Source organism: Anolis carolinensis, chromosome 1 (assembly GCF_035594765.1).
Source record: "Anolis carolinensis isolate JA03-04 chromosome 1, rAnoCar3.1.pri, whole genome shotgun sequence".
Taxonomy (NCBI): domain Eukaryota; kingdom Metazoa; phylum Chordata; class Lepidosauria; order Squamata; family Dactyloidae; genus Anolis; species Anolis carolinensis.
Window position 1 is genome coordinate 251,611,009 of NC_085841.1, and position 16,804 is coordinate 251,627,812.

Below are 16,804 nucleotides of genomic sequence, written 5' to 3' on the forward strand. Positions count from 1 at the left end.
ATGCGAAAAATGTCATTTCTTCTTTGAGCAAACCTTAATTGGTATATTTGCATAGAGCTTTTCTCTATAAATTTCCACAAAGGAAGTTAAAATGTTTAGAGTGGTATAGTGTTGTCTTAGAGATGCTACATGGTAATAATTACTTGCTCCAGAGAACTGGTCAGCTTGGCTACTTTATAGCTGAAATTGAATGTGTGTAGACAATTTGTTCTAGATTTGAGAACTATCTAGGATTTTTATTGCATTCTTGTAATATATTTTTTAACCTTTTTAAAGGAAATTCAACAAAGGCACGGTCTGGCAAACTCTATTTCCTCATATTTAATCAAACCTGTCCAGAGGATTACCAAGTATCAACTTTTATTGAAGGTACTTTTTATTATTCTTATGCTATTATTTAGGTAAGGGAAAAAATAACTTCTTACCAACCGTTTTCTGGACCACTATACCATCCCTGCTACTACTTTTTTCTTGACAAATATGGTCCCCACTTGAACCATCCTCTCTCTCTTTCCTGTTCCTTTTATCACTCCTGTCTATCTAAAGCTATCAGCAATAGTTCTAGCATTTGATTTTATATTTTATGGTCATTGTAGTGTTGGTGCAGAATATGATTTACTGTAATTAGTAAATTGTTTATGCTTGATTGATGAAGAGCAACACTGGGTAATAGCGATGATGTCAGTGGAAGGGATGGTCTACTTTGAGTTTTAGTTTGAGCATTAATATTATTTCTGTATACATAATAAATTTATGTTAAAGGTTTGAACTATTAGCTGGAATGGTCAACTGCCCCACTGATAGAGCTACCAATGGCCACTCATGATGAGTTATTACTTAGTAGTTAATAAGTTGTATCATTTCAGCATGTTTTTTCCATTTATTAACATTCATGGGGGGTTATGATGTCCAAATACAATCTGTGCACCTAAAATCTAACATGCTTAGGTGCAGTTCATGCATTTGTGTTCCCAGATAAAACACAGTAATTGTTAAGGGACCCTCTCCTGCATTATGGCAAATGGATCCCGTGAATCTTGTGCTTTCCGCAGAGTCCATTCATCTCTTGGTCAGCCCATATGGTTCATTTTGATTGACCCTCAATTTTTGGTTATGGAATGGTAGGAGTCTTGCCTTATATGCTCTTGAGAACTCCCAGGCCTCCATTTTCCTTCAGCTTTATGTCAGTCCCTAGCAGCAAGCACATCCAATTTTTTTTAAAAAAACAAAACATGTCAGGATAGTCATATTCTCGTTATGGTGGTCCTATTAATGCATACGCAGATAGTAATATCCTTCAGATGTATTAGCATGATAATATCAACATCCAAAAAGCCATTTGAACAGCAATCATAAATATTTGTTTTACTGTTTCTTTTCACTACTGGTATCTGCTTTCACCAGGCCTGTAGCCAGGATTTTAATTCGGGTGGTGCTGGGATTTTGCTTCGGGGGGGGGGGGGGGGGCTGAGTCTGGGTGGGGGAGGATCTACCCTAGCAAACCTTTTGTATCGTTATCCCAATACCCCCATGCATATGGGATATATTGAGCATGGTGATCAGATCATGATATGAATAAATATAACAGTTTAAATAATAAATGTAAGGCCGTCTCACTGACCACTCTGAGAATTTCTGGGGGGGTGACACCCCCCCCCCCCCCCCCGCTACATGCCTGGGTCTTACCTTTCACTTTATTGGGGGAATAAGAGTGACAACAAGCAGCTTTGATCAAAAAGCATTGCTTTGCTCAACTCTGAGAAAATTGGGGCACCCTGTACAATGCTTATTTTCTTTAGGGGAAAAAAGCACTGCATATTTGTGATGCTGTTGTTTACTTATCTATAAGTTGAACAGGCATTACTGGAGCACAGATATAAGTTCATAGATGGGTAGTGTTTGTACAGCAAGATATGCCAGCACCATAGAATCCCCAAACTGCAAGTTCTAACCAAATTGCTGCCTCTGTTTTCCATTGCACACACAACCATCACTTTGGTTGGTAGATAGTATCCACACTCTAGGTAGCTGGAAGTGCCTATTAGAACATTTTTCCTTCTCAAAAATACAATGAGATACAAAATCAGACAGTTCTGGTTATGTTAAGATAATTCATAATATTTCCAATATGTCCTGAATAAGGAGCTGTGTTGGAAATCAGAACTTGAAAACACTGCTTTTTAACTTAGAATAACATTTTATCACCCAATTACTTATATCCATTAAATAACCCCATTGGGTATATATTTGTTTTTATTTGTTCCATTATTTGTCATATTGCGTGTGTGTGTGTGTTAAGGCAAATGAAAGCAAATATATAACTTGTCCATCATGGAGATTGTAATCCATATTAAATTAATTAAAAATTGAAAATTAAAATTTCAATAGTCTTCAGATTTTGGATGGCTATAAACCAAGCAAGGATGAAGTATCAAAGGACAGGGTGTGCCTCCTCTCTTTATCACATGGAAAACTGAAAATATTTATAACCGCATGGATTCTATAGAGGTCCTTTCTCTAATACGTGGCCTCGACACACACAAAGAGAAACACTGAGTAAAGCTGAAATTACTTAATCACATGCCAAAGTTAGATGTGCTTGAGTTTTTTTGTTTACTCCACATTTGAAAACAAAACAGACTTGATTTGTCATTCCCAAAGTAATGTAATTTGCAAACTACAAGAAATTAACCAATTTTATTCATCTGTAAAAATCTGATGCAGTTTTGGGCTTTAAAAACATGTCAGAATAATTATTTTAAAACTGCAGAATAGGATACTTCCATCTGATCTTGGAAGTTAAGCAGAATCAGTCCTGGTTGCTACTTGGTAGGAGACCACCAATGAATATTATGAACTGTAGGCTGTATTTCAAAGGAAGGAAGTGGCAAAACCTATAAGGATGCAGTCTTACTTTGAGCTACTTTGTCCTTTGTTTTATATTTGTCCTCAGGAGCTTTTAACATGCTGTGAAGAAGGGAAGGGAGAACTCAAGGATGGTTTGGAAGTAATGCTCAGTGTCCCCAAGAAAGCCAATGATGCCATGCATGTCAGCATGCTGGAAGGTAAGTAGAATTTGAAAGGACAACACTACTACATTTACAAATCTATAGAGGTGAACAGAGGAAATTGTAGTTTTCTGTATTTTCCTAGATAGATGGCTGCTTTTTGTAAATACTTATCTCCATACCTAGCAGAGAGAAAAATATTTTTGTGATCTAACAAGTCAGGCTTCATCTGGCAAGGAGGTCAGGGAAGCCAAGAATGAAAGGGCACTTATAGAGTAAGGTCAAAGTCCTATACATGTTAGCTGCAGCATAAATACTCGTATATGCCATCATAGTTAGGGTGGATCTCACAGTTTCACAAATGATTGTGTTACAGTTTTGTTCCCAGCCATTGTGCCATGGTCAAACAGTGCCATGCCCACCAATTTAAAAGTAGGAGAAAGAGGGCTGTTTTCTTGCAAAAGCATCAGCTACACTAGGGAACACATATTGTAACTTTTTTTACACTAGTATATTGCATCAATAGGATTCCAGCCTAAATGTTATGCCTATGTTCTATGATGGTGGTGATGATGATGATGATGTTTATTTATACCCCGCTTTTTGTATAACAGAGACTTAAAGCAGCTTATAGTAAAACCAAGTGCGGATACAATTTAAAACCTAAAAATATGCAAACATTAAAATAGAATTAAATATCAACAGTATTAAAAAGAAACAGTTTAAATCCTTTAAACCTGATTAAAAACGTATTCAAAACTCTTCGCTTGTTTTTGGTTCTTTAAAGAAGTCTTTATTGTTATGTTTTATTTTTTCTAATATGTTTAATTTCTAGGATTTGATGAAAACTTAGATGTTCAAGGAGAGCTGATTCTTCAGGATTCATTCCAAGTATGGGATCCCAAGTCCCTCATTCGAAAGGGCCGTGAAAGGCACTTGTTTCTCTTTGAAATCTCTCTGGTTTTCAGCAAAGAGATCAAAGATTCGGCAGGACACACTAAATATGTTTACAAGAACAGACTGCTGGTATGTCTGCTTCCATCAATATTTTATGGGCTTCAGGATCTTTGCCAGAGCTGAAGATGTTACTGTTCAAAATAAATTCACTGTTTTAAACTCATTCTAAGCCCACAAAAATAACTCATTGCCATCGCCATTGCAAAATTAGTTTAGTGATTCAACATGTTGCTTTTTTGCTTTTCCAAAAAAAATACTTGAAAAGAGTGTGGTGTACAATGTTTTAAAAATCCATTGAAGTGCCTCTGAAATGTCCTTTAAAATTAACTTTAAAACTACCATAACTGGAATATTACATACCAGTACATTTAAAAAAAATCTTTGTTCCCACTTGATGAAATTTTGAAATAGAACGTTATTATGCCCTCATTGACCAAAATCATCAATGTGCATGCTCTTGCAACAAGTTTGTAAGATATAAACAATTAGTAGCTGCATCGTCCTAACCCATGATGTAAACAATTAGTAGCTGCATCGTCCTAATCCACTAATTTTATGTTATTTTTACCTGCACTGTAAAGTACAAAGCACATGAAAAATTAAATAATTACATGAAGATGGAGAATGAAATGCTTTGCCTCAGTTGAAGTAATTCCAAATTATCTTCACTTTCCATTAGACCTCAGAACTGGGAGTAACTGAACACGTGGAAGGAGATCCTTGTAAATTTGCCTTATGGTCGGGGCGAACTCCCTCTTCAGATAACAAAACAGTGCTGAAAGTAAGTACAGTTTTTCTTGTCTCTATTTTCAGTGCATTTGTTTTCAGCAATTGTTGAAACACACTATATCATGTTGTAACGCACTATAAAAATAGGTCGCAGTTCAGTCTTGAGAAACAATATTTTTGGATGCCTTCCCAATAGAATTCAAACTATCTCATTAACAATCCTATACATCTTATTGCTTGAGCAGATCTGCAAAGTTAACATGTTTAATTTAGTTACTGTTTTTATGTTTGTAACACATCTACTTGGTGGAACAGCTGGAGTCAAGAAAGTATAATTATGTGAGACATACACAGCAGGAGTATTCAAAGAGCTGAACTTATTCATCACTTCGGATAGCTCCTGTACAATCTGGAATAATTCCTGTAAAACCCAATGTGGATTTGTTGCTCTGGACAAATGGTGCCACATCTGCCAGTTTAAAAAAAAAATTTTTTTTAATGAAGTTGTTAAAAATATCAGGCCAAACATTGCTAGATATAGTTGAAGTGGCCCAAATGAATGTTGACAAAACATACATTTCTAATTATGAATATTAAAATGAATGGGCAATCAAATGCAAATTATTCTAAATACAAACCCAAAGATCATGAGGTTAAAATGAAGTAGTTTGCAGTGTTAATGATGTGATGTTAGGGGTATATTTACTATTCATTACTTTTAGCAGAAGAGAAGACAACATACGGAACAATCCTTTATTACCAGCTCTCTCCTTTCAGCTGCTGCCCATTATCATTTGATCTCTTGACTCTAGTGATTTTCCTCTGAATTGAGCAAACTGGGGGGTTTTGTTGATTGATTTTGTTTTAACAAGGATCATGTAGCATAGATGTTTTGTTTGAGAAATTCAATGCATATTGTATTTTGCATACTACATATATTTATCCAACACTTACCTTTCTTGCTCTTTCTCCCGCAGCTGGTGAAGTATGTTTCGCACCTGAAATGTTGCCAGCTTACCCATAGTTCCTTAATACAGACAAAGGAACTGCAACAAAATAGTAAAACAAAAGCCCATATGTGAGAAATGTCATTTCATCTGTTTTGTCCATATTTCTTTAGGCATCCAGTATTGAAACAAAACAAGAATGGATAAAAAATATTCGAGAAGTGATACAGGAAAGGATTATACACTTAAAAGGAGCTTTGAAAGAGCCAATACAGCTCCCCAAAACCCCAGTGAAGCAAAGAAACAACAGTAAGAGGTAATTATAATTTCTTGTAAGAGGTATCCTTTTAAATCACTTAATTGCATGGTATGGTAAGTTCTGGGGATCTGGAGGACAATTTTAAATCCTCATATCCACCTTAGGGCACATCACTCCTGACAATGGAACAGTTGGGAATAGTGGGATCTCATTTTGTAAGAATTTGAGAGGAAAACAGAATCTACCTTGCCCTAGAAGCTCCAGAGCATAGAAATTGACTTCTTTAGACAAAAAGTGGAAGTCTAGGAAAGACCCAGAGCCCACAAATAGCAATCGCCTACACTTTGCTAACCACATCTTAAGGTAATTCTTTTGCTGAACAAACATTTAAACAGTGTAACTATTCCACTGCAAATCTCTCCTCCAATATTAGCATTAGGTAATTTTGAAAACAAATCTAGTTCTCTGGGACATTGCTGCTGCCATCTAAAATTCAAGCCAGAACTAAAAAGGGACTTCAAATGAGAAGTTAAAACTGGGACTTGATAACAAGACCCACTGGAAAAGCCTTCTCCCAACACAATAACATGTCTTAATTCAAATATCCTTTCATAGTAAGGTTTTATTATCAATTTCTTCTTATCCTGGATTGTGATTTAATGCCAACATTACCATCTGTCCACTCTATAACAAGCAATTTTGAGTTCTGGTCTAATTTCAAATCTTAAAAGTATGCACTTGAGATATTGGCGATCTCTGTTGTCATGAGGAGATTTATTAAACTGAGGGAGAACAAGGTTGATGGATATATGATGACCTGATGACCAGAGCATTCCCCTAAATATTATAATCCTAATCTATGCCCCCAAACTGAATAATCTGCCTGTTTTGACCTAATAACTAATATAATGTCTATCAATTTGAACCTTAACATGAAGCCGTGAGGAGAGGCAGGCAAGAAATAAAATTATTATTATTATTATTGATGGATCTAACAACTTTCATCAGAAAAAATATGAAAAAAAATTGGAAGATTAGGAAACATCTACTCTCTCACATAGAGAGGCACTGCTTTTATGGGGAGAAGAGAGTATAAATGCAGAAGGGGAGATGCAGAAGATTCTATGCCTCTTAAAAGAGAAAATGCAATTGAAAAACCACTGTGGGCAAAAGACATGTCATTTGTATATAAAGTTCATTTACTGAGTCAGTACTGGGTTTAACCCATGTTAATTCTAATGCAATAAAGTTATATGCAATGAGTGAGATGTGTTTGCTAAAGGTCTTCGGGTTGAAAATGTGTTCAACTTGACACAAATAGCAGGCATGTCATGTCACTCTGCTACTGACAAAAATAGATACTTTTAATTATTTAAAAAACGATTTAATTTTGGCCATAAATTAGACTATATTTTAAGTTTCAGGATAAGAGTGCTTGAACAGTTTGGATTTGGTCCAGAATATAAACATGTTAGATAGTGCAATGTAAAAATCATAGGGCAAACATATATTTGTGATTCTAGAGAAAAGGACTTTCCCTAGATGTTCTCATTTTAGGGCTATACAAGAAGGCCCCCATAACCACGTGTGTGGCACTGGTTTTACTTACCTGCATTAGGGGGAAATTGTCACTTTTGGAATTTGTTAGGTTCTCCAGGAAATTCTATGATATGTTTCCTCCAAAAGTTACTAGAATAGAGTCATGCTGGAGGACCTAACGAAGTATCCTCTCCATGAATCTTTAGGTCCCCTAGCACAACTCTGTGATGTGCTGGGACTGGATGTCAGGTGATGTAATGGCATTCAGACATATCCACAGATACATTTAATTGTGGTCTGGCCAGGAACGTATTGTTTATAGATATGGGGGTCTTAGGACACAGTTGATAGAAATTTCCATTGAGTTAATGCAAACAAGTTTTAGAAGATCCACTTGTCCTATTGAAAAAAAACTGGGTTTCAGCATAATTATTTTTCTGAATTTATCATTGTGCAAACATGTATCTTACATAGAAATGAGTTGAAGGGAAGGGTGGGAAGTTATCCAGATTTTTGCCAAGTACAACAAATGGAAGAATAATAACATTTGATCATATATTTGTTTTTGTGTATAAATTGAGGTGGCTGCCTAATTTAAACCACTGAAAATGTGAGAACTAAGAAATGACTCCTGGGAACTGACATCAGTTCTGCAAAACACCAGGGCTATAATTTACATGGCTGGGTTTGGTTAACTGAGAAATCCACACTGCATGGGGCACTGGCCTGCCACACTCATTACAGAGCTATTTTGAGATAGGTTGTTGTCATTGTGTAAGCCCAGGAAAGCCAATTTCAAAGAACAAACATGGTTATTACGTGTTAATCTCTTGGTAGTGGTGACATCATCATTCTAAATTACAGATTGAGTTGTAATACATGTGTGCTCAGCTGTGCAAGTAACTCCTCGCACATTAATTGAGCTGTTTAAAAGTTCATTGACGAAAGTTTCCTGTTCCTTCCAAACAGAGAGGGAGGAGAGGATGCTGACAGCCAAGGAGATGGAAGCAGCCAGCCTGATACAATTTCGATTGCATCCAGAACTTCTCAGAATACAGTGGACAGTGACAAGGTAAGATTTACTCTTTTAAAGGTTGTACTATTAGCTTTAGGTGTGTGAACCTGAAACATTAAAGGTTTAGCAAACAAAGTAAATTTAAGTCCTATTTCTTTTTGCAGTGGTTAATCTTTATAGAGTTTCTTAAGATATCTTGAGAAAGTATGCTATAAATTGTTTACATGCCAGCAAGAAGCATATGTTCCCTTGTAAGGAGATGTTGTCAATTGCTGCTACTAACAGCATAGAAAGATATCAATTTCAGAATGTACTCATTCCTTAAATTGGAGCCATAGTCATTTTTATTTATTGGCCTATACACCCCAAGTAAGAGGGAATCACCAGTAATTGATTTATCTATATGAAAGTCAAAATATGTACATGTTTATATGTTTATATAACAAAGACTCCTACACAGGTTATGGATCTGGAGCAAACTCTTAATGGCCCAACAGGGTTTGGTGGAGTATCATACTTCAATCCCAGTTCAAGAGTCTTTAAAGAATTCTTGTGATTGTCAAGATGCAGGTCTTGGGCTGAGAATGGCTGAGTATGCTTTAGATGAATTGTTGCATCCTTGGGCACTTCAAGGCAATTTAGGAAACCTATTTCAGATACTTAAGGGAGCAAGTAGTCTTGTACTATAAGCTCAACGTAATGTATGGAATTCCAGATGGCATTGAAGAGTCACTGATTACTCCATTGTGCCAAGGACCAAGCATTTTTTTTAAATCTGTCCTAGATGTACAGACCTTAGATTACCATATGGCCAGGCTTTCCTGTAGAATATGTGTTGTGTGGCAAAGTGAAAAGCTGAACTGTTATAGATTAACATAGCATTACAGAGCTACAGAATTCATTGTCGTTGTGCAAGCAAAAAAAAAAAAAGTGGGAACCGCCTCTATAGTAAGGCATATACTGTAATAGTGCTTTTGTGTAAGTTCTGTCAGTATGAAATGGTACTATATTTCTTCATTTGTACGACACCACTGATTGTAAGATGCACCCTGATTTCAATACCACCACCACTAAAATAAATATAAGATACACCTGTGATTCTAAAACACACACCGTTTTTAGAGATGTTTATATCAGTAAAATTGTATCTTAGATTTGAAGAAATACTGTAGTAATCTAACTGGATCCAGAATTCCATATAATGTTGATCAGGGTTCATCCACCAGGACTCCCCAGTATCCCAGGGATCTGTGAGAAGTTGCTAGGTTCTGCAACAAATTGTAACTTGAAAAAAAAGCCTTTTTTAAGCTGTAGATATAATAGTTTGTAAGATTTCCCTGAAACCAGAAAATCCTTTCAGGGTTTCCTTCAGGGAAAAAGAAGATGAATGCCTGAGGTGACTGCATTGTTTTGAATTTCCTTCTTAATTTAACTGGGAAGACAGCCTAGATGTGGTTCATATATTTGCCTGTATATTGCAGTGGCCACATAAGTACTATTCAAAGCAGTGACAAAGTTGTAATATTTAAAATCCCAGTATTTAGATCCAGGTAGTTGGGTTTTGTATGTTTTTTTTTTCTCTTTTTGATACATCTCAATGAGAATTGGATATCAGTTTATGTCCATAGATTTTGAATTGTATCTGGCTTCTATATTCATTAGGTTTGGTTTCTAGAATGTCTAAATGAGTGCTATATGATGTATAGTTGGGATGGTACTATCTTTATACCTGCCAGGTGACATATGTTACTCAGGAAGTAGGGCAAATATCATAAACAATGGGATTGATAGGAGAGGCAGCTTGCAGAAACAAGGGTGGAACTTAAATAAACTATTTTATATGTGTCTTATGTTAAATAAATTTTGTTTTGGGGCATGTTCCAGAGTTCCGGATTTCTTTTCCTATAAATAAACTAGCAATACAAATACCCTAAAACATCAGAACCCATTTGATCTTAGCTTAGCAGGTTATTACTTTAATAGATCACCAACAAATACCAGGTGCCATAGAGTTTTTTCAGAAGAAAGAACTGCCAAAAACACCTCTGAGTATTCCTTGCCTAAGAAAGCCCTATGAATTTCACGGGATCACCATAAATTGACAAGAGACTTGAAAGCACACATCCAAAACAACACCACTATGACTCAGAACAGTTTGCAGTAAATACACAACCCAATCTGTAGCTTAGGCTGACATAATTATTAATGCTGTGTTGGGCTGTTGCAAGAAAGACCACACAGAATCCTGTAGCAACTTAAAGACAAACAGTGTTAAAACGGTTTTCATTTCCTGTAACTTGTGTCATCAAATACATTAAGTGTTATCTTAAATTCCAGGAATACAGATTGCTACCTTGTTTGGCGGGGGGGGGGGGGGGGTGTAGACAGTGAGGTCAGAGGGAAATTAAATGCTTAAAGCTGACATCAACAATTACATTATTAACATTGTCCATCAGCAAAGCTATTGCTTACAGTACAAATAGCCTGACATCAGGTAAGCCAAGTAACATACATAGTTTGAAGAGTGTATGTGCATAGTTAAAATATAGTGTTTTTTGAAAAAAACGGAGCCAGTGTTTATCCTTGGACAATAAACACTTAGATTATTATCTTAATAGCTCCAGTCTAAAGTGGATCTCCAAAATGCAAAATGCTAAAACAACAATAACAGCTGATATCTGGACTGTATACAGCAGGGATATAGACAAAGAAGTTGTTTTTGTAAGGATTGACATAGGACATCAGAGGTGAAGCTATTTATGTGAGGAAAGTCTTGACAGAGAAAGGTGTTGCATCTTTGTGTGTGCCTTCAAGTCATTTGTCAACCCATAGATACTCCAAGGAATACTCAAGGGGAGGGGTTGCCTACAGTACCTGGTATGCATTGGTCGTATTCCATACAAATACTAATCATACTAATCATATTATTCATATACTTTCCTAAAAACCATCTGTTGTACACCTTCCCTTCTTCAGTAGGGTTATGCTAATCATATTGTGAATGAAAACAGATATATATATAAAACCAAACCTTCAAAAGTGATGAAATAGCAAAGTAAAACCTAGACAGTCTTCTTACCTTGCCGTTCTACTTGGGGGCTGACTTTAGGGCATAGGTGAATCCCATGGGATATACAGTGCTTATGTTATTGCAGCCTGATTAATATTTTTCCTTTACAACTTTTACTTCATCACTTTTTCATCCTGTGCTTGGAAGTTATATATTATTGCATTGTAGTATATGTCTTTGCAGTATATGTCTTTAGATTAACAAAGAGATGACAATGTCCATTCCTCTATGTTTTGATGTTACTATTAACATGTTAGTGCTCTGTGTGTGCATGAACGCCTGCTGTCTATGTAGGAGGTGCTGTGTTAGAAGTTTCTCTGTTATTGCAACCACCAAAGAAGTAGTTATTTAGCAAAAGACATCTTCTGAACAGCACCCATGCATGCTATTCCTGAGATCCCCCAGAGAGGGAATGTATTTCCACCATGCCCAAACAAACAAAACAAAGCCAAAGTAACCATATGTGTATTCTTTGTTTGGAAAAGGTAGGGGAAGGAGGAAGTGTGCTAAACAGAGCAAGAGTAACCAATTTTAAAAGATGATTTGACTCTCTTGGAGACTGCCAGTAGAGCCATTCAGCTTTTTCGTCCAAAAATCAAGTGCTGCAAAACTGTCTCTTGCACAGGATAGTTTAAAGTGACAACAGTTGTGTAAATCAGTCAAAATAAAGATTTATGGGAGCAATGTTGTTTTACAAATTTGATGAGTACAGATTCTCTAAGAATATATGAAGTGTCACCTGAAACAAGAAGGAGCATCACAGTTACTTCTTGTCACCTTTTCTTGGATTTTGGGTAAAACTTTCAAAATAGCCTTTTGGACAAAGCTACCCCTGAGGCCATTTTTTTTGTAAAAACAACAACAACAACAACAACAACAAACAAGCAACCCCCCCCCCCAAAAAAAAACCCCAATGTGCTATTTTCACTTTTTCTTAATTTCCAGGAATCAGGAGTTGGGCATTGGTAGGGGGCTGGAGGGAACACAAAGGTTTTGCTAGACTTTTCCAGGGATACATGTAGCCTGCAGGGGATATACTACCTGCCTATGTATTGGAATTATCTCTATAGTAGGGCTTAAAAGATTTCAGATTTTTAAATTTATTATTTTCTGACAATAGGTGACTCTTGTGGACAAAGCAAGAATATAATCTGCCACTACGGTTGATTTTTTTTACCATTTCTAAAAGCAGTCAGTCCAAAGCAGATACTAACAGCATAAACTTAGACTATTGCCTCTCCTTCTAAATGCAGTTCACTACCAACTCCTACAATGCACAGTGGATCTCCTACGTAAAGCAGTCCGTGTGATTTCGCCCCACTTTGTGGCATTGCCTCAGTTTATTGTGATGCATAAAGGGGGCAAGCTTCAAAGAATTTGCCTGGGTGGAAAGATAGGCAAAAATGAATCAAGAAACAAAAATTTAATGTTACTGCCCACATTAAAGACTTTGAGAAATACTCAGTTTTCTGCGTATTCTGTTTTTTGCCTGTCCCTGAGAATAGGTAGGCGTTTTCAGTGTTGAAGTAACAAATAATTTGTGCTTGTATGACCCCTTGCATATGCACTGGGGAAAGTATGTGTGTGAATCATGGCAATGGGGGCTGTTTGCTCCCATTCCCAACTTTTACAATATCTGAGTAATGTCCAATATTTACGATGGTGTGTTGAGCACAGGAGAGCATTCTGAGTCTTTTAAAATTTATTATTTGACTTCTAGTTCTTTCTGTAATATCACCAAGAAGTCAATACTCCTATAATGGGTTACCTTGCCTCTGTTTTTCTACTCTGAAAGCCAAACACAGTACATACCGGTAAAGGAACAAAAGACCAGGTTATGGAGTTGGCATCAGGGGGTGCTCTGTGTAGGGATGCATCTACAGTGTAGAATTAATGCAGTTTGACATCACTTTAACAGCCATGGCTCAGTGCTATGAAATTATGAGAGTTGTAGTTTTACAAAGCCTTTAGCCAAAGACATCTGGTGCCCCATCAAGCTACAAATCTCAGGATTCCATAGTATTGAGCAGTGGCAGTTTGTAGCATCAAGCTCCATAAGGCATGGACAAACTTCAGCCCTCTAGATATTTTGGACTTCAACTCCCAGAAATCTCCAGCCAGCTTACCGGTTGTTAGAAATTGTGGGAGTTGAAATACAAAAGACCTGGAGGGCCAAAGTTTGCCTATGCCTGAGCTACATTAATTCAACACTGTAGATTCACTGCTGAGATCTGACTCCGGAAGTAAGTTTAATTCAGATAGAATGGTCAAGTCTAATCAGGCAAAATGTGCCAGAAAATGCATTAGACAAGCTAATTAATGGCACCAGCCCCCTTGTATTGAGGAAAACTGAACGTGGAGAGAGCTGCAGGTTTTCCTGGCTTGGAGAGGTGTCCAACAATATTAAGATGTTGTCACAGCAACAAGGTAAAACAAAACACTGAATACAAGATGGATTGATTATTCTATGCTCTGAAATGCCTGAGAATTAGAGGTCATCGATTATGGTAGGTGGAAATAAATAGATCATGGGAGTGGAAGTCAGATTAGACATATGCGTGTTTTTTCCCCTTCCATCTTGCCCTTTGATGTTACTAATATTTGTAACCTTACTGCAGTCCCTTCAAGTGGAGGAAGTGGAAAGATGAAAATTCTCTTGTATGTCAGCCAGGAAGAGCAGGCTGACCTGACAAGTATAACAGAAATATGGTTGGATGAAGAGATTGTAAAATTGGAAGAGATTTTTTTTATTGTAAATCTGCGGTCTGGGAATTGTCAATATAACAATTTGTAAGTTGGTCTGAGGATCTTTTTGGCTGAAGGTCTGGATATAACAATAAATATAAGAGGGAGATATATAAGGTGTGTGCCCAGCTGGGCAGGCAGGCAAAGTAGTGGTAATCCAGGAAGATCCTGTTGCCCTTCTCTCCTGTCTTTGCAGTCCACCAACTTTGAGTGTCCTTAATGGGATTGTTCCTTTCAAATCCTGGTCTTAGTTTCCCTTGACCAAGTTGATGGAGGTGGTCTCAGACTTTTGATCTCATCTGACTGTGCTTTTTTTGGCAGCATACACCAGTTCAGCTATAGTTTAGCCACAAAGTCCACCGGCTCCCATCTCACAACATAGAGAAAGTTCTGGTGGGATAAACTGTGGATAAACTGCAGTGAAACCAGCATATGCTGCCACAGCAGCAACACATGGAACTTCCTGTGTTGCACCAACAACAATGGAGGAAAGCCGGGCAGCCAACTCTTCTCCTCATGGGATAGGCTTTCTGATAACTGGGCGATGTGGGGCTTGGGGCAATGGGTTCCCCAAGCCCCCTGATGGGGCACTGCCAGATTCGCCACAATATGTTCCAATTCCAGTATAATAATAATAATAATAATAATAATAATAATAATAATAATAATAATAACTTTATTTTTATACCCCGCCTCTATCTCCCCAAAGGGGACTCAGGGCAGCTTACATGGGGCAAAGCCCGAATAAAAACAATAGCAATACAAAACACAACAATAGACAAAAGACATGCACAATTATAAAAATTTAAACATTAGCCAATAAAAACAATTGACAAGAACCAATAAAAACGGATTAAAATGGAGAGGTTGTAAAAGTAGACTGGGTAAGGTGCACCATATAAATATTGTAAACAAGAGGTGACTGATAAAGTGCTGCAAATTCTTGGAAGTGCAAATTGGGATGGGAATAGACCCTGTGTCTATATCAAGTTGACAAATGTAAAAAGTGCAAACCGTACCTGTAAAAAGGTACAAGAATGGTCACAGATACAGATGAGCAATCTTTATCCAAAGGCCTGAGTGAAGAGCCAGGTTTTCAAGCTCTTTCTGAATGCTACCAGGGCGGGGACTTGCCTGATCTCCCAGGGAAGCAAGTTCCAGAGCCGGGGGGGGGGGGGGGGGGCACCATGGAGAAGGCCCTCTCTCTTGTCCCCACCAACCGCGCTTGTGACCGATGTGGGAGCGAGAGGAGGGCCCCCCCTACGAACGAAGAGATCATGCAGGTTCGTAGGGAGAAAGCCGATCACCTGCACATTGAATTGGGTCCGGAAGGTGAACGGCAGCCAATGGAGCTCCTTAAGCAGGAGGGTTGACCGCTCCCTATAATTAGCTCCAGTTAGAAGCAAGGCTGCCAAACGTTGGACTAGTTAGAGTTTCCGGGCCGTCTTCAAGGGAAGCCCCACGTAGAGTGTATTGCAATAGTCCAGAGGTAACTAAGGCATGGACCACCATGGCCAGATCAGACTTCATGAGGTAAGGTAGCAGTTGGCGCACCAGTTTTAATTGTGCAAAGGCCCTCCCAGCCACCGCTGACACCTGAGCATCAAATGTCAGTGATGAGTCCAGGAGGACCCCTAAACTGTGTACCTGCGCCTTCAGGGGGAGTGCACAGGTTGCCACCCAATACCCCGATTGGACATACGACTGACCTGAAGGACCTCTGTCTTGTCGGGATTAAGCTTCAGTTTATTCGCCCTCATCCAGCCCATCACAGCCGCCAAGCACTGGTCCAGTATCAGAGGGGCTTCCTTGGAGTTTGGTGGAAAGGAGTAGTAGAGTTGGGTGTCATCTGCGTAGAGATGGCACCGAACTCCAAAACTCCAGATGACCTCTCCCAGCGGTTTCATGTAGATGTTAAAAAGCATGGGGGACAGAATGGAACCTTGCGGGACCCCACAGGTCAATGGCCAGGGGTCTGAGCCGGTGTCCCCCAGCTTCACCAACTGGGAACGGCCCTCCAGGAAGAGCAGTACCCCCAAGGCCCATCCCGGAGAACCGTCCCAGAAGGATACCATGGTCGATAGTATCAAAAGCCGCTGAGATGTCCAAGAGAACCAGCAGGGTCACACTCCTCCTGTCCAGTTCCCTGTAGAGGTCATCCACCAAGGCGACCAAAGCCGTCTCAGTACTGTGCCCAGGTCTAAAGCCGGACTGCGATGGGTCCAGAAAATCGGTGTCATCCAGGAAACCCTGGAGCTGCGAGGCAACCACCCACTCCAGGACCTTGCCCAAGAAAGGGAGGTTTGAGATTGGTCTGTAGTTGTTTAGAATGGTCGAATAAAGGGAGGCCTTCTTCAATATGGGCCTCACTATGGCCTGTTTGAGGACAGATGGAAATTTGCCTTGACCTAAAGAGGCATTAATTATCATCACAAACCACTCTACCAACCATCCTCTAGCCGATTTAATTAGCCACGAGGGGCAAGGATCCGCGGAATAAGTGGTTGCTCTCACCGCCCCAAGGATCCTATCCAC

General features: G+C 38.5%; 1 protein-coding gene across 8 annotated transcripts in view; it reads left to right on the forward strand.

Moving 5' to 3' along the window:
- kalrn (kalirin RhoGEF kinase) overlaps nt 1-16,804 on the forward strand; it is a 627,264-nt gene that overhangs the window by 471,101 nt on the left and 139,359 nt on the right. For all 8 annotated transcript variants that reach the window (XM_008109458.3, XM_062971761.1, XM_062971850.1 and 5 more), the window contains 6 exons: nt 277-369; nt 2,954-3,065; nt 3,844-4,034; nt 4,645-4,746; nt 5,815-5,957; nt 8,409-8,511. In XM_008109458.3, the coding sequence (XP_008107665.1) occupies nt 277-369; nt 2,954-3,065; nt 3,844-4,034; nt 4,645-4,746; nt 5,815-5,957; nt 8,409-8,511 (744 nt within the window). The remainder of the gene's footprint in view (nt 1-276; nt 370-2,953; nt 3,066-3,843; nt 4,035-4,644; nt 4,747-5,814; nt 5,958-8,408; nt 8,512-16,804) is intronic.